Below are 22,477 nucleotides of genomic sequence, written 5' to 3' on the forward strand. Positions count from 1 at the left end.
AGGAAGGAAGGAAGGAAGGAAGGAAGGAAGGAAGGGAGGGAGGGAGGGAGGAAGGGAGGCAGGAAGGAAGGCAGGAAGGCAGGAAGGAAGGAAGGAAGGAAGGAAGGAAGGAAGGAAGGAAGGAAGGAGGGAAGGAAGGAAGGAAGGAGGGAAGGAGGGAAGGAGGGAGGGAAGGAAGATCTCTTGTCGAAAATCCAGGGAAGTCACTCTGTTTTCATACTTTTAGAATTACCCACCTCAGTGAGCTGTACAAACATTATTGATTATTTTGCAATAAGTGGCAATAAGTGCACAAGTCAAATAATCACTGAAACCTGCTCCTTGATGAGAGAAGAAAAACATACTACCCTTCTATATAAATCAGCATGTATGACTATGACACGATAATATCTTTCCATCAGAACGGAAAATCATACATCATTTTACCCGCTTAGAAGTATACAGCACAGCCATATATGATGGAAGGAATAAAGTAACACAAATAATAACAATACAGCAGCTTATGATGCAAGACTGAAAAGCTGTATGACTTGAGGAGACTGTGGGCAGTGACAGGGCAGAGAAAATGGAAGAACATTTTGATTTCAACTCTGGGTGCAGTCAGGCTGGGAAAGTTCCTGTGTATAAAGCCAGCAGTCCCTCTTTCAGATTCTTTGTGTTCTGGCTTTCCCCCCCATCCACTGCCTCACAGGAACAGCCAACTAAGATCATTTCCCATCTCACTAACATTTGTCTCAGCCATTCAGCAGTTTCTGCCAGGATTCTCCTCCTCCTTCTCCTTCTTTACATTATGTGAATTAATTCTGCTTGCAGCAGCATTTACCCAGGCTGCTGTCCCATCCCCCCCACAATGACATGAATTAATCACCACATCTTAAGTACAGTAAATTGAACTTAGTTCACCTGTCTCTCTAGAAATTAAGCCATTTCTTCCCTAAACATGGCCAGAATGTGCACAATTTTGATACCTCTGTGTTTTTATTTACAGAGCCGCTCAGTCCCTGCTCTCGGTGTTGCTCTCCCAGAACACATTCCAGGAGAATATGTACCTCCATACAAAGAGATAAAGCGGATCTTTCATCATCTAAGGGAGGCAGAGATGTGCATTTCTACAACTTGGCTCAGATCCCTCGCTGAAGTCAACAAATGATTTATATCATTTGAGGATGCAGCCACTTAGGTGAGATTGCTGAGTGACTTCAGCATCTCTGTGCTCTGCTTCAGGGCCGGCCCCACCAGCTGCACTCTGCAGCTCACACACTCTGCAAAACCTCTCTGTGCTCAGCCCTGCTCATACCACTCTCCTCTCCAGCAGAGTCCAGCACTTGCATTCCTCAGGCCACACTCTTCTGTTCAGCAGCATCTCTGGCCCATGCATTTGAGTCTTTTTTTTTTAATCATTCAACACCCAATTTCATCCTAACCCCCCATTTCACAGCAGAACAGCTAAATATACGCCTCCTGAAGAAACAGCCCTGCTTTGTGATGCAAGTGCAGCTAGTGTAGTGATTTTGTCCTTACATCTTCTCCAAAGCCCTGGCTTTTATTTCACCCCAAGTCTTCATTCTCAGATTAAATTTTAAGCAGAAAGTCAACCTTGTTCAAACAAATAATGACATTTGGCGGACTCCCTGAACCATCTCAGGAAGACTCAATGGGAGCTGAGATGAAAATAGCTTCTGACTCTCCTTAACAAGTGATCACTCTGCTAGAACCAACTTTATGAATGACTGCAATATAAGGCTTATATTTCTTCAGCTAGGAGAGAGTATTCACACATATGAGCCTGTAATTACAACTGACACAAGAAGGGATGAGAGAGATCCTGGTATGATCAACTCAACATGGTAGTTTCCCGTCCTCTAACAAAATCAATGCAATTACAACATAGATTTTCCATGAAGTCTATGGGCTCCATATAAAGGGTTGGAAAAATAAAGGGCATCTTGAATCATTTGGTGAGAGTTATTAAACAGTGTTTTTTCTTATCAGCTATCATCTCTGCAAATATATCAACCTTGAAAGTCACTTACCATGCATTGCCATTTTAAAAGTAAAATACTTTGCAAACAGAGGCGAATATGAATTGGTCAAAACCTGTAAACACATATTTACTTCTCAGATGGCACAGTACCAGAAAAGAGATTATGCTATCTGACAGTTGCCACAGATGGAGGCCCAATTTTTAGAAGCAAAAGCAGAATTAATTTTGGGGTGCCTAGAGAAGAAAAATAGAAAAGTAGTTTTAAAACTCTTCTGAGAAAACATGCAATGAAAAGCTTGAACACTTTGAAGTTTTCTAAAGATGAAGATTTCTAAAGATGGCTAAGAGCTGGAGCCATACCAGGTGGGTAACCCTAAAAGAAAAGAATGGAAAATCAGAGAGAACTAAGGAAGATCACCCAAAAGCCAGAGCAAAGAGCATATTTCATATTCCTGTAATGTGGGACTAGAGGAAGTCTTCCAGAACATTAAAAAATAACTTCTGTATGTAGATTGATTCAGTGTCAAATATGAAAAAAAAAAGTATCTATCTATAGTTTTCTGATGTTACACAGCTACATTAATTTTGGTAGAAGAGGTAATTTAAATCCCTTGGGAAACATTATGCTCTTGATATTAGCATATAACTCAGATTAATAAGATTTGCATATGTACAGCAGTAAGGAGAACAACCCTAAGTCTGGAAAACAGCTTTGTATTTTAATCAGTTTGGAAAGACCAACAAAAATACATATTGGGTTTTACTAATTGAACAGCATTTGTTAAACTGTGCTAGATAATAATAGTGACTTAATCGATCAATAGGCAGAAATAAAATAAACAAGGATATTTTGGAAAAGTAAACAAAGTGTGAATAATAAACAGTTAATATAATTTAAACAAAAAGGCAGGTAGAATTTGCCTTGTTAATCATCTTAAATTGTTTTTTACAGGCCAGAGCAAATTTATGTTGTACCCAAATTGTATAATTAACTCTGAGTATGCAGTCTTTCAGTTGTTCAACAATATGGATAACAGCAGTAATGGTATAATTATAACTTACAGCTGAAGTAGATAAAAACCTCCTAGTTCTTAACCAGCGGTTGTAATTAAGAGTGGAGAAGGGTAATATTCACAGCATCTGCTTATGCTCCATTAATAGGATTGGATTTCACATTCCAATGCAGTAACACTTTGCTGCAACCCTGACCATGTCCTGGAGAACACAACTTTCCTTGTAGGGAAGCAGCTCCGTAAGCAGGGGCTGAGCAGCAGCCGTAGACAGGGAATGCATCAAACAGGAAGCGCACTAGGAAGAGGTTATTTCCTGTGCCCTGAGCATGCCTTTGCTTGCAACTGCATCAGTGGGTGGAGGAGACGGCATTCTCTGGCAGAGGAGAATAAATACACATGTCCTTGTACACACAGAGAGAACCCTGTCAGACACGACTCAGGGAGAGGTAGGTGATTCCCAGCGACGCCGTTCAGCACTCGGGCTGAGGGTAGCGCCACAGCGCTCAGCATCGCTTCCCGTTCAGCACCAGGGCGGTGGACAGCGCCGCGGCGCTCAGCGCCGCATCCGTTCAGCACCAGGGCGGTGGACAGCGCCGCGCCGCTCAGCACCGCTTCCCGTTCAGCACCAGGGCGGTGGACAGCGCCGCATCCGTTCAGCACCGCATCCGTTCAGCACCAGGGCGGTGGACAGCGCCGCGCCTGGGCCCTGGCGCCCGCCACTCGCGGGGGGCACGTGTGTCACCCCTGCGTGTGGGGAACCTGCCCTGCCACTCCAGGGACGAGCTGCGGGGGCCGTGCACTTCACCCCGCCATCCACTAGCGTTTCCTAAGGTATTAAGAGTTATTTGGCATTCTCTATAACACATTAATACGAATTTCCTCTGCAAAGTTGCAGGACACTAACTTTAGAAATACTTTTACGCACACACACACAATATTAAAGACTATTGTGCCTTATAAGCAGCACGTTTAAAAAAGTAAATTGCCCCCCATCATCAGGTAGAAGCAAAAGTGGCTAAGCGAATTTTCTAACATCCATTTCCTCAGTGCACATAGTTCGCAGGTGCAGGCCTCTTGATTTGCACTTCCTCAGAAAACTGGAGAGTAAACCCAAAGCTCAGAAATAAAGTGGGAACCATAGGCACGTTTTGCTTGTGTTAGATCACTCACTCGATAGGGGTTGCTAAGCAATTTTTTTTTTTTTTTTCGCTAAAGCTCAAAACTACTCATTGGCAGATGGATTAATGAAAACACACACTTGCTCCGCTTCAGACACTTTCCATTTATGTTTCTGAATATACTAGGACTGTTTCTTTTAATTATTTATTTTAAAGGAATTCCATTCCCAGGTTTGAAAGTAAAGCTCTGCTACACTTATTAAAGGGAGCAAGGCAAAGACAGCAAAGATAGCAAAGCTGAGCACAATTACAAAATTTCCCTGTGTGTTGCAGGAAAGAGGTACCTTGAGACTTGCACATCTTCCGGGTTTTGTTGTAGTAACAACAGCATGCCTAGCTCAGCATAAAGATGGTAGCACCAGGTAACCTCAAGGTGCCTTCCTCTTAACCAGTTTACCTATTTATAACTGCATGACATGATGGTATCACCTGTGACAGTGCAAGCCAACACAGGGTGCATTTTGGCAGTCCAACCAGATGCACAGAGCCTCTTTTTGCACACAGACATGCTCCTTTGCATTTCACCTCCTTCTTTACTCCCAGCTCCTTAGCCCCGGAATTTGGCACCGTAGGCCATCTGGGTCACCATCCAACTTACCTACAGCTCGTTTTTTGGGGGGGTTACTTAAAGAAGTCTTGACTTGAAGGCAACAGCAACCCAGAGTGTGCACCCAGCGCCGGGGGGGCTGCGGGGAGGGGTCCCTGCAGAGCCCGCAGGGCGCAGCGCGGGGTCCCTGCAGCGGGGGGCACCGCGGGGCCGCTCTCACCTGCGTCGAGGTTGAAGGAGATGCGCGCCTCGGCCAGGTACGGCGTGTCGCTCTTGGAGCGCACCCTGCGGATGGGCCGCCGGTCGATGTCCTCCTCGGATGAGGCCGCCATTAATGTGGGCACGGTGAGCAGCGTGGCCCGGCGAGCTGAGGGCGAGCGGCGAGCGGCGGCGCGGGGCGGCGGGGGAGGAGGGGGCCAAGAGGAAGAGTCGCGCGGGAGGGGGAGGGGAGCAAGGGGGGAAAGGGAGAGGGAAAGGGAGAAAGGAGCGCAGGGAGACGGGGGGAGAGAGAGGGAAAACCCGTCAAGGATCCGCGGACGGGAGCGGCGGCCCCCGACGCTGCCCCTTCCCGCCGGGGCGCGGCGCGACCCGCTCCGAACGCTCCGGTCCGGCCCGGCCCGGCCCGGCAGCGCTGCGGGCCGCTTAAAGAGCCGCGAGGCGCCCGCGCCGCCGCGGCCCGGGCGGCCGGAGGGGGGCACCGGCACCGGCACCGGCACCGGCACCGGCACCGGCACCGGCACCGCCACCGCCACCGCCACCGTCACCGCCACCGGCACCGGCACCCCGCGCCCTCCGCGCCCTCCGCGCCCTCCGCCCCCGGGGTCCCCCGGGCAGCCCCGCAGTCAGGCGGGACCCCGAGGGGCCGAGGTGCTGCCCCTTCCCGCCCGCCCCGGCTCCGGGCTCACCCCGTAATGGGGTGATATGGGGGCCCAGCGTTTTCAACGGCCAACGTGGCTGAGGGACTTTGTGCCATTGCTCCTTTTTTTTTTTCTTTCTTTCCTTTTATTTTTTTATTTTTATTTTTAATGACTTTTTCAGTTAAAGCTCGAGACTCATGTTCATATCTCCCAGTGGCAGGTGTTTGGGGAAAACAAAACAAAACAAAAACTCAAAAAACATAACCCCCATCTGTTTATTCTTCCATCTACGTTTTAGCCCTGCCAGAGAGAAGCAGCGTTTTTATTTGCTTCCCACAGCCAGAGTTAGGAGTTGTGGGTTTGCATCCAACCTTCAGTCTAAAACATTCTTTCATGTGGCCCTAGGCAAAGATGAGCAACTCGGCCCCTTGGTCACAAAATGAGGATAAGGTTTTGCTGCTTCCCCCTCTCCGTAACATCCAGCTCTTGCTGTGGAGGTTATTTCTCATGTGGTTGTGAACTGCCTATCATCCTGGGGCTCCAGGCTCACTAGGACCTTCAGATGTTAGTGTAATACAAAAACAAAAATGCTTTTTTTTTGTTTGTTTTTTAACTAATTAGCATGGAAGTGCTACTCAAAGTAAGAGTTTAACAGTTACAATGTATAGCAGTGAGTGTACTAGTTCATTGCTTAATGCAGATTGTGTAAAGAAAGCATGATCTGCTTAGAGTCGCCAAGTTGTTCGGCAGCTCAGAAATCTTTCATTTTGGGCGACCTCCTTAATAAGAGTTTCAGGGAATGCCAGTGCTGCTGTAGCTCTGTGGGCAGCCCTTGGCAGCTATGAATCGTTTTTGCCGCTTTTGCCAATAAAGCTAGCGATGTTTTGGGGCATACTGGATGTTTCACCACGACTATAATGTTAGGTCTAGCTGAATTCTACTGTTAGGTCTAATCCCTTCATAAATGTGCAGAACAGCTGTCTTTTTTCTTGTTGACTGGACTGGGAAGGGGGCAAATAGATGTTGTTTGCAAACTCGTTCCTTCCTTGTTTGCGAACCCATTTTTTTTTTTGCTGTCTTATTGATCTCCCTGGCTGAAGACCCAGGCTAAGCCATGGAAACAGCTTTTGCTGGCACTTGCAGGAGAACTTTGAGAAGGATTCATATTCAGACGTCCTTGGTGATCCATCATGCCACGAGGTGAACAAGGAGTTACCCTCTGGTGTGTGTACAATACAATGAAGTCTTCCATTAATATCATCCACTGTGCTTAAGAAGGGAAGGGATACGGTCATACCTGAATTATCCAGGTTGAAGCAGATCCTTGCCTCTTCCAGGTAGGGGGTGTCACTCTTAGACCGAAGTCTTCTGATGGGTCTCCGGTCTATGTCCTCCTCCGAAGATGCTGTCATCAGTGTGGGCACAGTGAGAAGAGTTGCCCGACGAGCTAATAAGAACGAAGGGGAGAATAGTGGGAGAAAGGGCAAGGAAAAACAGGAAGAAACAGTGGGGAGGAAGAGGAGAGAGGAAGAAGGAAGAAGGAAAAAGAAAATCACTCAGTATAAAATAAAACCTTTACTATGTAGCAAAAGAAGCTCTTTTCTGAGGGTCCCTTCCTCCCATGCTGCAGAATTTAAATGCTTGTGCTGAATGATGCAAAGACAAGGTGAGAAAAGAAGGCTACCCAGGGTGCCCTGAAGATACAGGTTTTGCTCTCTTTCTGTCACAGAATTCATATTTGATGTTCCTAGTCTTGCCACTTAAACTGCTGTTTTCACAGCTGTTCACAAGCTGCAGCCCCCGTGTTCTCAACAGAGGTTTTGAGACTGTGGTGTCTGAGTAACGGAAGTATTAAGTACTCCCTCAGTTTTCTATGGAGGCTGTGTTTGGAGCAAAAGTGATACATACAGCAACTCGCTCCAAATTCACTTTCTTGATGCTTTAATTTGGCCACTGAAAGTCAGCAGATACTTTGTGCTCTTAATCTCTTTATGCCTTAGTTTCTTAGCTACGAAAAAGCGGGGGGGAGGGGGGCAGGGTCACCATTTTCCTTCCTAGTAGGGATTTTGTGAAAATATAAATTCATTAGTATTTGTAAGCTATTCATATACTTTACATATGGGATTAAAAACCCACAAGGAAATTAATATTTTTCTCTTCTGAACAGGGCTTAAATGGCTTGAGGCCATGCCTTCAAGGAGGACTTAATACTGGCTTATTAAGTGAGCACTACCCACTCTGTGCACTGATGAAACTAGTTGTAAGGTAGTAAAAAATTACTGAGTCATCATGTAATTAGAAACTGTACCATAATACATATGTATAAGGCAAGTGAATTAATGTTGCAGAGGCCTAAGAATTTAGCAGTTGACCCCACAGTCCTGATAATGTTCTTTTAAAGTAGGTGTTTTTTTATGTGAAAAGCAGTTATGAGTATCTGCCCACTGCTTTGGGTGTGAGCAGGGCACAAACGAAAGAGCCCCTATAGATATATTCCACTTAATTCTCCCTCTGAATAGAAAAAGGTTATCACAAATGCTGGATGGCATCTGGCTGATCACTTCAGGCATGAGTATCATGGTAGGTAGAGACCCTGCATTTTTCTCCTCTCTATCTGGGAAGAGAATTCCTGCTTGAAACTTCATCCTTACCCTTAGTGTGGGTCTCAAGGACTATTAAACCAACTTTAATGTGGGACTGCATAACAGAATGCACTCATTCTTATAAGAGAGCCTCCCAAAAATATGTAGCTTAGGAGATTCACACCACCTCTCAAATGTTATCCCATTGTTAGCACTTTGACATGGGCTGGGGAGAGCTGGGTTTATTTCTTGAGCCTGATGTAGCCCCACACATTCATGCTCTCAGATGGAAGATGGCGTGTCCTTGCACTCTTTCCAAAGGATCCAAAAGAATCCCAAAACCCTGGATTTTCCTTGCTGCTTGGGCATCAGCTGGACTGACAAAGTCATAATTTTGAGTTTTTTGTTAGCTACCACACTTCAAACAAAAGCAATAAAACCCTGTTTTCCTGCTGAGGATGGAGAGCACGACTGACTGATAGTGACTGTCTACAAATTCTACAGTCTTGTAACAGAGATTTTCTTTAAAGAGTTCTTTTAGAGCTCTAAATAATATCTGTCTATTAGAAGCCTTCAGATGCCTAACGCCAGTCAGGCTTTAGGCATGATAGCCTATAATTAATACGATTTAACAAAAGCTACCACTTGGTATTTCTCAATTTGTAGAATTATGTAGTTTACCGAAGAAGCATTGGTCTTGGTATTTCTGCTCTAGACTATTTGGGTTTTGGTTTTAACTAGCATTCTTTCAAGATTTTGCTCATTTCTAATTTACAATGTGGATTTGAAATAGAAGCAAAGGGCAAAATTGATTTAGAGGGATCAGCTGTTCAGATTATGCTAAAGCAAACATTGCTATTAGACTGTAAACTATTTCTCTCTTGTAATGGATTTACAGTATGAAGATAAAAGCAAATGGAAAAATTCTGCAATGGAAAATTTTGTATAATGCTTCATCAAATTTGCACTTAAGGATGATCTACTTTTATATGAAGTCAACATTGTAAAAATTATCTTGCAAAACAGCCATGTACAAGATTTGTCTGAAAAAAACGATCCAGGGTAATTAAAGTTAGTGAAAGGGTACCCATGCATTTCATGAATGGCTGGATCAGGGCACAGGAAAGTATTTGAAAAAGAATGTAAATTTAATATTCTGTTATTGTGTGCAGAAGATGAGTGAATTTTCTTTGTGATTATTTATAAATCATTTTTACTTTGAGCATAAAAATATTAGGGTCTGGCATGTATTTGTTTTTACTAGAGGTAGATGGATGTTGGAAGATGTTTTCTGAAGCCATCAAAACATATGACTTCCACAACCATGATTATGTTTCATGTTATTTCCTGACAGAAATATTCATGGAAAGACAGGAAATTTTAAGTAAACACTGAAAAAAAAATCAGATGGACATAGTATATTACCTTTCCTGACATAACCTGTGGCACTCTTTATGAAGATTTGCCCTTTTTTTTTTTTTAGTAAAGTTATCACCATTAACCCCATGTGACCGATCTGTCTATCACAGAAAGCCAGCAACTATTTTTAGCTTCTGATACTTTCCACAAATAAATTCAATCTCTGATAAACATTTTTAAGTGATGGCTTTACAGGAAAGTTATAAAGGCCTCTTGAAGATCTTGGAGTAAAGAATCACACTGCAGTACATGTTAAGGGACAGCTCATACTGCAATTACATTTGAGACCAGTGCTATGATACTCAATGTAAACAGCCAGTCTAAATGCTATATTTTTCTTAGAATGTAAATAACTCATTTGGGTTAAATTCATTCTGTTTGCATTGCTTTACATAGACTTACAGCAGGATCAACACATTTTAGCAGTATCTTGCTTGGTATTTGTTAGAAAGGGAAAAGAATGCTTATGTGGGAAAAAATCTTTAAAAAGATGCTATAATGTATGTAACAACACACTGAAACTAATTATATATAAATGCAAATTCATTGTCTCAGAATACTGTATGTTACTGAAATATGACACAAATGCACACTTGGAAGAAGGGAATATGAAATATGTGAATGATTATATTGCATTAAAGGCATTTAAAACAGAAATTCTAAGTGTATTTAGTTACACCTATAAGTCATCTAATTTTTAAATATTGCTTGAAATTACAGAAAATGTGGGAGGGCTGAAAATAATTTTTGGCATTTCATTTTTTTCCATTAAAATACACTTTTACATATTTTAATTAAAAATATTGCTAATTTTTGTTTGCCAAGAAGCATTGTTTGCTTTAAAATGTCAAAATACAGATATGTTAAGACTTATATTTTTAGAAAAACTTTCAGGATTGAAAATCTTTCAGAAGTGAAAAGTCATCCTTTTCAAAATTGATCAGAAAACCCATGTTATATATTTGAAATGCATTGGAAAGTACATGTTTCTGATGCATGTAATCAAAAGCAACTTCAAATAATGTGCAAATAGCCACAGAGGAATGTTTTTTTACATCAAAATTTTCAGACTTTTTTGAGGAAAAAGTCATTTCTCAAGATAAATTTTGAACCACCTATTATCTTTGGAAAGCCTGTGGGATTATTTTAATTGCACGACTGCTGGGGCTGATTGAGTAGGATTCTTTCATGCTACATTTTTTCATCAGAAAGTGGACAAGCTTCTTACTTGAGTGTATTTTACTGGCACTCACTCCTCTTTCAGTTCTACTCCTTCTTCAAGTTTATCTCGAAAGGGCTCAGTATGTTAAGCTACATGTAGATAACACTCACATAAATGTATTTCTGGATAAATAGAAGCCTTAAAAATCATAAATCTAGGTTTGTTTTGATGCATCTTGAACATGGTTTTCCATCCGGACTAAAGAAAAAAAAAGTTATGAATATTCTTTAAAGACTGCCCAAGCAGTGGGTACATGTGCGTGTTAACTACAAAGTAGGACCACGTGGTCTGATTTAACGCCATTTCTTTTTCATTTTGCTTTAAATTCAAGTGGTGAAGAAGTGAACAACAACATTTGAAGGATTAGAGATGTGAAATGGGGCATGACCAGCAGAAGAAAAAAGAAGCAGAACACGTGCAAGCACTGGAGAGGGCATAATTTGTCATTTATAAAGAGTGGTTTATAAGCTTACGACTCCTGGATAAACAGAGAAACACATGCATATAGATTGCTGCATTTCGCTACAGCAAAGGTGTTAAGGTCTTTGACACTGGCTTGATGGACATCAATAATCTGAAAGAAAGGACTTAGATACATAGCTTCAGAACACAGGCCTGAGAATTGTATACAACAGTATATATGCAAAAGGACCACTTTAGTGCACACCATTGACCACCACTCTTGGTCACTATAGTTGGTAAATGTATGCACAGTATGCCTATGTAGCATTTTTTTTATGCATTTTAGATGAAACAAACTGGTTCTTCTGCCTTTGTGTCAAAAGGTGTGGGCTTCATAAAACTATTATACTTAAAAAAAGGAGAGCTAGATTATGAGACATGGACAAATAGAGACTTAGTTATTTTAACTAGAAGAAATAAAGGAATAAATGAAGGAGAATGAATCCAGAAGAAAAAGTTAGTGTGATTCATGCATGTGTGGTTATCTAGCACTGCTTTCAAAGACCTTATATTGAAACCATGAACAAAAAGTAGCTGAAGCACAGTTATTGCAACTAATAAAGACCAATTTTTATGCAACTGGTAAAGATAATCTGTCTACCTGACCTGCAGGCCAGAAACTCAAATCAGAACACTCAATTGTCAGTTCCTAAATTCTAAGCCTGAAGTAATGGGAACATAACAGAAGAGAAGGTGGGAAAGGGAAAAACAAAAGTTTATAAAGATAGGGTAAATGTTGATTTATTATTTTCTAGGATTTAAAGTGGCAGAGGTTGACTACACCGGAAAGGCACACTTGCTGTTACAAATTTACTGTTATTAAAGTTACTCATCTAAGAATCAGTGATATCATATGAATAAAAAAAAGGACACTTGCAAAATAATGTAACTCTGAAGAGATGTTAATCTATATATTGGATTATCATATCAGTTTTGGTGGATGTAGTGTCCTAGTATTACTTTAAACAAGAAAGAAGTCTGCAATGGAATAACTCTGGACTAGGGTTTGGGGGTGGTGCAACAATAAACAATAAAATACTGGACATGCTTTGATATATAAAAGCAGAAGGAATGTAGCACTGAGTAGTCAGCAGTGAATAGAGTCAAACGTAAAATGAATCAGCACTGTGTGAATTAAAATAAATGAGCAAAAGTGAAGCATAGTGGAATATATAAATTGAGATAAGAGAGGAATCAGGCAAATGTGGAGTTAAAACTAAGTGGTAGCATTTTATTAAATCAAAGCTGGAAAACTGATACAGGAGAAGGATTTCCTGGAATCTCTTGAGCAATCATCCCCTGTGCATCTATACAATATTATGAATATATTAACCATTCACCCTACCTTTCTTGCTTATTTCAATATTTTTTACTACTTCACATTTTTAATCACTCTTTACAATCATCAAGTAGCTCGCAGGAAGTTGCAGCCTGTATGTGAATACCTAATGTAAGTGGATCCATAAATAATTTATGAATATAAGGACAGTTTAAGCTTAGCCTTCAAGAGAGTTCTGTTCAGTTAGTTAAATAAGCACAGTGTATCCTGCCAAACAGACTGACAAACAATTTCAAAGTACGTAGAACCATCTTGATCAATGAAGATCATTTTAAGCATTGGGCCCCCTGCTGGTGTAAGAGGATATGAAACTGGAAAAATCTGGACACAAGTTTCTAGAAAATTAGAAATGATTTTACACCTCTAAAAAATATACCCCTAAAAAAAACTGATTTTATATCCCTAACCTTAGGCTCACTGAAGAGCAATGCTACATACAGCCTGCTGTGGGCAACCCTATTTTGGGATTTTCCCTGAACCCTTCATTGCAATGTACTGAGCAGAATCGTCTTATATATATATATATATATATATATATACTCATTCAAGGAACTTTATTCCCTTTTGTACAGTGGCTCAGTCTAAATGCCAAGGAGGGTGAGGCACTGCCAGGTCCTTGCTGCAACTGTTTGCAGTCACAGAGCAGTATATATCACACAGAAAAAAAAAAATAGATATGAGGGGGGCAATGATGGATCCAGACTCCATTTGTGAGCATTTACTCCACTAGATGTGGAGTTGTCCTGCCCCAAAGGTTCTTAAATTTTGTGCTTAGTGCTTTTAACGGGAAGGATTAATCATTCCCCTACTTAAGCGTCTACAGCCTGGCTTATTAAATGCTAAGAGCTGGTACCACCTCCGCCTTTTATTTATACTTCAAAGGAAAGTCATGGTGTCGTTCAGGAGGACCCATCCAGCAGTGTTGACTTCATTTGCAGACCTGCAATTGGGACTGAGTCACGAGACTCAGTGCTGGAGGGCTGCTTGTTTCTTACTGCGGAGCAAATCTGGCGTTTCAGAAGCTCAGACAGCTTTCAACCTCTTTAAAAAAAGAGCAGGAAGAAGCCTCAGCAGCAGCTCTCCTCCCTGCTCTTGGTAGCTGCCTTTACACTGAGGCTCTTGCCCCCTTTCTTAACTAGGTTGCAGCCATGCTTTCAGCTGTATTTCTCATTGATCCAATCCTAACTGCTGACTCCCTGCTTAGTTGCCTCATCATTATGAACTTGACTGGTGAGCTAGGCTCTTGGCTGAACCTGGAGACTGTTGCTGGACCTGCTATGCTGTCCTTGTTTTGGTACCATGGTGCTTTTTACTTCTTGTTGGTGAGGCTCCTGCCTCTTCCTGTGTCACTGGCTCTTGGCTCAACATCCCTTACGGAGCTGCCTGCTCCATCCTGCTCTTCCCTGACACCAGCCTGCTCAGCTCTGTCAAATCTGAGGTGTTTCTTTGCAAGACCAAAGGTAGAATTTCTTTCAAGTTGATCAAAACTAGTATCTCTACAAAATAGGCTAGAAATGAGATGGGGGCTTCACAGTTGAAGCTTTGAATTACTACTTGACACATTTCAGGGAAGTTGCTTCCTTTCTTGCAACATGGAATTCCTCTACCTGAATAAATGCTGACAGCACAGGTATCTTTTGTCTGAGGTTGCTACCTGTGAATTTATAATCAGTGGAGAGAATAAAATATGATTTATGTTATCCCAAGGAAGATGCCTGAGACTAGGTTAAACAAGCTGTTAAGATGATTGTTTCTCTCCACTGATTATAAGAGTGTCATGCTATCAGGGTCAGATGTTTTAGGAGGAGACATCTTCACTGAAGACACCTAAGGATAAGTGAGCCGAATCCTATTGTAGATCCTGTTACATAACCCATTTAGCCGAAGGCAACATTCACAAGTGATCTTAGTATTTTATTTCCATGTGCTTCAAAGAGAGAAGCCATTTTCAAAAACTGGAGTCCAGGCCTAAATTTAGATTTCAATTTCAGATTTTTCCTAGAGCAAAGGGCCTGACCCAGGGAATGTTCTTCCCTGCTTCTGCCTTGCACATGCATCATCAGGCACTATGCATTTTGTGAGGACGCTGCTATATATTTTCTAGATCCTAACACATGGCAACAGAAGAGACAGTCAGGGATGACTACAGGCCTTAGCATATTCTTGGCTGGTATCTGAAGACCACAGCCAGCTGGTTTCATTTATCAAGTTGCTCTAAATCTAGATAATCCTGCTGCCAGATCCAGCTTTTGTGACTTTTCCATCCCTCCTGTTTCACTTTCCTCTGAGGAAACAGGGAACATCTGTTTGAACAGCACATGAAGCCCAAATGGCCAGACATCTTCTGCTACTGCTCGCAGCCTACAGGCATAAGGTAATGGCTGCTTCTGCACAAGAAGAGGATGGGAGAGGAAGCAGCTGATTCAGTCACACCTCTCCCTTCCTACCCTACAGCAGCAAAAGCAGCTCTGCAGCTTTCTGCATGGTTAGGAATGAGTTGTAAGTGTTGGTGCAGACAGTATGGTCTAGAGAAGAGGTTAACTTTTGGGTGCCAGATCCATGTTTCAGTTCCTATCTGAGGTCAGAGCACCATATATTTGACTGCACAAGACCTGAGGTCAGCCAAGATTTGCTGTCACCTGCCAGCAACAGCATCATAGCTCTTTGGGCTCCTTCCCAACATTTTATAGCCCTTTCCCTTTCCTTCTCCTCCACCCACAGGGAACAGGTACTGGGAATCTGTGCTTCATAGTTGCTATTTGTAATGTCATATCATTTGTGTGAAAACATTGGATAGGACAATTTTCTTTATTTAGAGGATGAAAAGAAGAAAAGGCAGAAGTCTTCAAATCTCACAGAAAGAGTAAATTGGTAATAAACCACCCTCTGTGGTATGTAAATAGAGCACACCGTAAAATAACAACTGTAATAATACATACAATGCATTTCAATGTTGATTTTAATTAAACGGTTGAATACTGGAGTCTTCTTTCCCTCAATTTTAGCATAAAGCAATTTTAATGCATATACACAAGTTCTTTGATAGCATGCTTTGCTAATAGTAATATGTTATTATATTAACATCAAATAATTACTTGTGATCCCATTAGATAAGTTTGGTAACAATGATTTATGCAGACCTTTTCTTCAGTTCCTAACTAGCTACTTGAGCTACACTATTAATATTGAATGGATGCCTCATATTCAGTGCATTTTTTTAAAATAAAGTTAAGCAAAAACAGCCTAACTATTTCTCAGAAGGCAGATAGGGAAATAAATGTGTTCTTTTGCCTATGTTTGGAGAAATCATGCTGTTATCTCATATAGAAATGCCTGTGCTCTAGAAGCCTGCCTTAAAATTTGGCACAAGTTACAAAGATGACAGGCATAATCAGTGCTGTATAGGCGTCTCTGAGGCATGCTGGAATAATGTAGAGTTCCTTATGTATAAGGGACAAGACAGCTTTAAGGGGTTTGAGGGTAAGGATGGAATATAAGGGTATTTCCTACAGAAACACTGTTTGTGAAACTCTTACAAAAGCTTTGTAGCTTGACCCGCTAAAGCCATCTCTGTCACCTCATGCTCAGCACCACACCAGCAGAGGTAGACAGAAAGTCTCTGAAGCTGCTGTCTGCCCTAGCCACATTTCATCTCTCTCATCTGGTGTTCCCAATCAGATTGTTCATCCATCCTTTCCCTCAAGCACTCCTCCTGTTGCCAGGGGGCTGCCGTGCTGCAGTGTTTGAGAATGTAGAGCAAAACTGTCGTCTCTTCTTCACTCATAGCAATTTCCCTGCTGGCATCGAGATTGTCAGAAAGCAGCCTGCCTCAAATGCAGAGATCTAAAGAGCAAAGAGAGAGTCCTAGGAATTTGGCTAAGAGATCCGGTGAACATGAGGGATGAAGTATGAAGGACGGGAGCTGGGAACAGTGCAGAAAGAGGAGCAGAAAGAAATGTGAAAAGTGCAACGTGGCTCAGCTATCACTGTGCTGTTCCTAGCTGTGCAGGAAATCAGGTTTGGGAGCCTCTGTGCCCTGCTATGTGCAGTGGAAACGTGCTCATAGACAGTTTGCCTGCAGGGGGACAAAAACTCCCGGAGCTCATTTTTGCCTGTTCTGGTAAAGTGACAGAAACCTGCACGATAGATCTAAAGGTCAAAACTCTGCTGATGATGTGTATACACTTCTGTAGGATGGATTTTTTTTTTTTTTTTGCCATTTACACTTAAGAAAAGGAGAATAATCACATTAAAACAAAGAGATGACCAGGTGCTAAAGGAAAGGTAAAATTTGAAAGCCATGCACCCAACAGAATAGTACAGACATATCTATCTGTGACTGATAGCAATGTAATTTCTCTAACTGTGGGTAAAAGTACATTTTTTCTCTAGCTGCCTTCTTAGAAATATTTATAATGAAGGTTTTCTGTGCAAACCTTATTAGTCACTTTGTAAACAGTTATGTTCATTACATGAAGGCATATTTTACCATAGCCTTTTCTGAACCTTGTGATGCATAGAAAGCTGTTGATAAATTTACACAGAATGTAAAGCAAGAAATTGCAGGTTTCTGAATTCTACTTTCTATGGAATTGAAAATGGGTCTAGTCTCATAGGAATATCTAAAAACTTATTATTTTAATATTACTTTTGTAGCAATGTTTAGGTATGTGTTGCATTTTAGACAGAGGGGAGGGGAAAAAAAAAGGCAGCAACCAAGATCTGTCATTTCCCTTATCAGGTTTTCACCTAAGGTACTGAGTATTTGCAGTTGTAGTTCAGTGCTGTGTTGTGGCAATAAAGGCTTCCTGTCAACATTTTCCTGCATGATTGGTATGCATAAAATTACATCGTGATGGCTGGGACAGAAGCTGCACATGTGTTATTGAGCAGCATCATAGTCAAGGCAAAGGTTAAAGACAGTGCTGACCCCTCTGCATCTTGAGATGGTGGCAGCCCCTGCACAGACCGGGTTTTGCTCTGGGAAAAGACCCTCTAGAGGAAAAGCAAAACTCTGTTGGCTGGACTTAGAGTTCAGCTGGCAACTGAATGAAGCTAACTGTGAAAAAAACAGGCAGTATGTGGAAAGAAAAAGGCAATAAAGCTACTTGGTCTTTACAGTTTTCTTCCATTTAGTATGACATTTAAAGATTTTTATAAGGAATAAAAAAAAAATTTCCTCTTTGCAACAGCAGATTTTCTGCAAAAATAGAACTGGTGAGAAATATGTACACTGACTTTGCCAAAAATATTTTTTTTTTGTTTCATGAACAAGTCTCAACTACATTATATTACAGTCAGGAAGTTTGATTACACCTTCTAGCTGTTGCATTGTTATTACTCAGTGGGGGCCAGCATTTCACAGGGGAAGGACACAGACCTGTAAGAGGGCACTGCTTGTGTACAGTGCATTGGAGTGTCTCAGAGTTTGCCTAAATTGGTTATTCCTACAGCACTACCTAATATGTCCTGAGAGCTACTGCCAGCACTGAGAAATGAGGAGGAAGGGGAAGCACCCCACAAGCTTGCACAGCTTGCGGCAGGAGACAGCCATCCCCTCTGACTTGTCCATTCTGGATCTACATTGACGAGGTTCAGATCTCTAGAGCTCCTTTTGTTCCTACTGTGTGCCCAACAGCAATAAGCTTTTCCTTACCCTCCAAGGGAGCAAATCAGCCCTATCATTGCTATTCTCACAATCCTTGTTACACCCCATGCTTTTTGAAGGTCCTTCCTTATGCTTCCTTACACTTGAGTAGTTCAGTCACAGCAGCCAGCTGTTGGTCAGCCCCAATATGTCTTATTATACAGTTATAACAGTCATATTCTGAGACAGTGTCCAGAGTTTCTTACCTTGAGCCCCTTGACTGTAAAACAGTCTGTGAGCAGACTCGACATCCAAAAAGTAGTCCATTTTCAAGGACCTTGTGTTTGCAAACAAAACTCCTGAATCAATGATCAGTCAGATTCCTGAGAAAAATAATAGAGGTGTCAGACAAAAAAACCTAAAAAACCACAAAAAACAAACAAACAAACAAAAAACAAAAAAGGAAGGAAAGGATTGTGTATGCACTCATCAAAATACTAAGTTTGAGATATTATGGTCAAAACATTCTCAAACCTGTATTCGTCGAACCTCATAAATACCCTTTTCTACTTTAGACAGGTTGTTTTATACAAATTCATGTCTATAGCCATAAAAAAGTAACATGTAATCTTGCATTAGCAAATTCCTAGTACATTCACCTTTATCCTAGCCACAGTCTCCATTGCTTACACTATATATTTGATTCACCTGCTCCTTACATTTGGTCTTAAAACTAACATCAAGAAATCTTGTGGCAAGGACTGACCTTAGCCATTCAGTGCCCAGGACAGCAACAAAGCCAGATCCATGGGCAGGACCTCTGAGCAGGCACTACTGTAACTACAGCAAAGCCAGCATGAGTGCTGATTATGCCAAAACTGAACTAGAAATGAAGTCACAAGACTGCACTTTCTCTGGTGTTTTATTCCACCTAAAGAAAAAGGAACAAGCCCTTTTTCCACCCCACTCTTTTCACTGACCACAGACCAAGGTGCAGCAGAACATGCCACCGTCAGTTTTAAAAGATGCAATAAGAGCAAAGGTGAACAAATTACAGGACGCTGCAAGCACTGCTTCATAGCTGAAGCTTGTCTTTTGGGCTTTCTCCTGAGCCTCAGATGTGCCTCAAATCGTAATTTACAGCTAGGGTGCACATTGAGCCAGGTTTGCCCTTGCCTCACAGAGTACCTGGGCCATGTTATCATGACCCTTGTCTGATGTTCTTGCTACCTCTTGCATTTTCTTCTGCTCCGAACAACTCACATAAAAATCCAGGATTTGCAGAAAACACACAACTCAGATCTCTCCTCCAAAGCTCAGTGAGCTACAGCATATTATTATAAGCACACAAACAGCTATACACAGCACTTCTTTTACAGACAGACAGACAGACATACCTCTAGTCCTCTTCCATGCAAAACTAACAGAAAGGTGCAGGCAAGAAGACCTCTCTTCAAACAATTCCTTTAACAACTTTGGCCAAAACGAGGAAATCTGAATTCCCAAATTATTACTTTCTTCCATTCATTTCTCATTGATTAACGTGCAGTCTTTTCTAAAATTTAGAAGCCGATCCTGATGAGAAAACTTCTAAAATTCCTCAGCAAATCACTTTATTGTAGCACTCCCAAGCCCACAAGCAATACTTACTGCAATACCAGGAGCTGCCTGGCAGTGATGTAAGCTCCAGTAGTTTCAAGGAGGGCTTCTTTGATCTCACTAAATGTCCCCAGTGTAAGCAAACAATTTTGATTGTTTGATTGGAACTCTGATGAATAATGCATAACGTCAACTGAACTTCCTTTATCAGATAAAAATGGCCAGGAGATGTTGTTACTTAGCAACAGGAGGTGACACTACGATCATCTCCCCCACTCCCCCTCGCCCTCCGTACTGGAAAATTAAGCCCCTGGTTTTGATTTGATAAAAACTTTCCAATGGAAAAAAAAAATCTTCTACATCAAGTTTCCTTAAAGATTTGTTTTTCACTCTAATCTTCCTTATTGCATCTCACATGCTCAGATATTTGTGAGTGTTCCATAATGATTAACCATAGCATTTTGTTTTGTCTAATAATTTCCTTTTGGTAACTATAATCCTTTTCTTCATCAGTTACCCCAAAAGTAATGAGACTGTTAAATATTTTACCATGACTATAATGCAAATAAACAGTTCTTGAAGATATTCCGTTCTTTTTCTGGTACTGCTTGTTGGACAAGGCATACAGAAAAAGCAACACACAAAACATTCCAGTGATTCTATATGAAATATATAGACTATCCAGAAACCTTTCCTACTGCAGAATTTCTACTTTCAGTAATTCATTCATTCTTGTTGGTGTTCTAACATCTGATACAAGCATTTGCTAGGAATCATCGCGTTTCTATATCAGATACAGTGCAAAATGCATCTGTGCAAAATGCACGATGTAGCTTTCTGCAAGAAATATACATTAATCAAAAGTAAAAGCTATATGAAAAAAAAAAATAAATAAAAGCAGATGCAGGAGATAGGTACTTACCAGTGTTACTGACCTCTTTCCATCCTACTGTCATAAATAAGACTAAGCAAATGCAACCCCAGTCTGTGAGCCAGAACAAGCAGCTTCTAATTTTCACTTCAACCTTAAAATCAAGACTACTGAACAGAGAAAGGTGACGGATCTGCTGTTTTATATTATGATGAAATGAAAGCTCTTAGCAGAGATCTGAGTAGTGCCGCTTTTTTATATATATATTACATGAGCCTGCTAATTTGAGGAAAGTGAAGGGCTTTGTTTTACTGTCTTTTATCTGTTCTCTTTGCTACCCCCACAATTTAATTTGCATTTAAAATTATTCTTATGTCTCCACTGCACTCCAAGGTGTGGAGCATTTTCTAATCATGATGAATGTTCACTGTGGTTTTTGTGCAATGCCACTTTTATTCTGAGCCAGTAACATGGTGAGTAATTATAATTGCCAGTTATTTTCTAGAATGAAATACAGAGTGGCTGTCTGATGCAGTTTCTGTTTTTTTTCCTCCATTTAGCAGCATATTGCAACAAACTACTCAGTCAAAGCATAAGTAAAAATATAAATCAGATAACACAGTGTCCTGCCATCATAGCTTAAACATGACCCTGAAAGCAGAATGTGTCTTTCTAGTAAGAATATATTTTCTGAGTTTGAAAGTGGGCTTGGATAGGCAAGGAATCTGAAATGCAGCACAATTACTTTTTGTGGCTTCCAATTCATCTAGTTCAACATTACTGGATTTTCACATTATTTTTTGGAAGCCTCACAAAGCCAGGCACTGGAGACTAGCAATGGCAATGCTATGAAGCTTCACAGGACATCCCTCCTGTAACAGCCAGCAATTTGCTGCTTCCAGTGAATCTTTCAGAAACAGATTAGAAATTGAAGAGAGCAGTAATAATGCGATCCACTCATAAACTTCATCTCAGAAATTCTGGGCACGAGTAGGGTCAGAGAGGGCAATCACACGCAGTCTTCTCATATTTGTTCTGCTTAAGGGGTCAGGTATAGACACTCTGACATACATTGCCACAAAACATTAGCATTGGACAAAACTAGGAGTTCTGAAAAGCTAGACTTTTGTTATCTTAAATGAGAGGTTTTGAAGCTTTTAAGAAGAAGGCCAAGAGGACATAAATCCTCAGAGAACAGGTTCTTTGGTGCAGGTCAGAAAAGAATAATCCCTGTGAGCTCATTATTCCACAGATTTCTTACATGCTTCTTCATTATTCCACTCCAAGATTTCTTACACGCTTCTTCAAAGTACCTAGACGATATCAAAGACAAGCGTGAGCTACATGAGCTTCAGGTAGAATCTGGCCTGGCAGTTCCTACACAAGCATGCTGCTAAATATGGCTGGGTTGAGTAGGAGTGTCACAGTGCCACCTTGGGTGGTGGGCCTGGTTTATACGAACTGTTCCTGTTTTGAGAAATGTGACAAACATTTTCATTCCTAAGCACAAATTAAAACCAAAACAAACAGCAAGAAGACTGCAAGCCTTCCTCTTTACATTTCTGAGACTTACTAACACCTTATTCCATGCATTTTGGAGAGTTTATATTTGCCCCAATGGAGCATAGGTCATTCCAGCCTATCCTCTGATCTGTCTGTTATCTTATAGATCAAGGGCTACCTACCTGCTTATTCCAGCTGACTTTCTTCAGCAGGAAAAAAAAAAAAAGAAAAAGAAAAAAGAAGAAAGGCCTGCACCACAGTCAAAGACATAGATGAAAAATGGGAGAGGAGAGGACTATCCTTCACTCTCCACA

General features: G+C 41.2%; 1 protein-coding gene across 4 annotated transcripts in view; it reads right to left on the bottom strand.

The window, feature by feature from the left end:
• Positions 1 to 21,092, bottom strand: part of PHACTR1 (phosphatase and actin regulator 1) — a 290,390-nt gene extending 269,298 nt beyond the window's left edge. For 2 of the 4 annotated variants that reach the window (XM_088521729.1, XM_088521726.1), the window contains exons 1-3: positions 18,457 to 18,610; positions 6,877 to 7,026; positions 4,943 to 5,089 (exon numbers count right to left, since the gene is read on the bottom strand). In XM_088521729.1, the coding sequence (XP_088377855.1) occupies positions 4,943 to 5,089; positions 6,877 to 7,026; positions 18,457 to 18,517 (358 nt within the window). In that variant the 5' untranslated portion in view covers positions 18,518 to 18,610. Of the gene's footprint in view, positions 1 to 4,942; positions 5,090 to 6,876; positions 7,027 to 18,456; positions 18,611 to 19,587; positions 19,607 to 20,711 lie in introns of those variants that run through there. The other 2 variants (XM_088521727.1, XM_088521728.1) reach the window with 2 other exon arrangements.
• Between the last annotated feature and the right edge of the window lie 1,385 nt (positions 21,093 to 22,477).

This window comes from Tinamus guttatus, unplaced genomic scaffold (assembly GCF_059628265.1).
Source record: "Tinamus guttatus ecotype Peru unplaced genomic scaffold, ASM5962826v1 Tinamus_guttatus_pri_ptg000131l, whole genome shotgun sequence".
NCBI lineage: Eukaryota > Metazoa > Chordata > Aves > Tinamiformes > Tinamidae > Tinamus > Tinamus guttatus.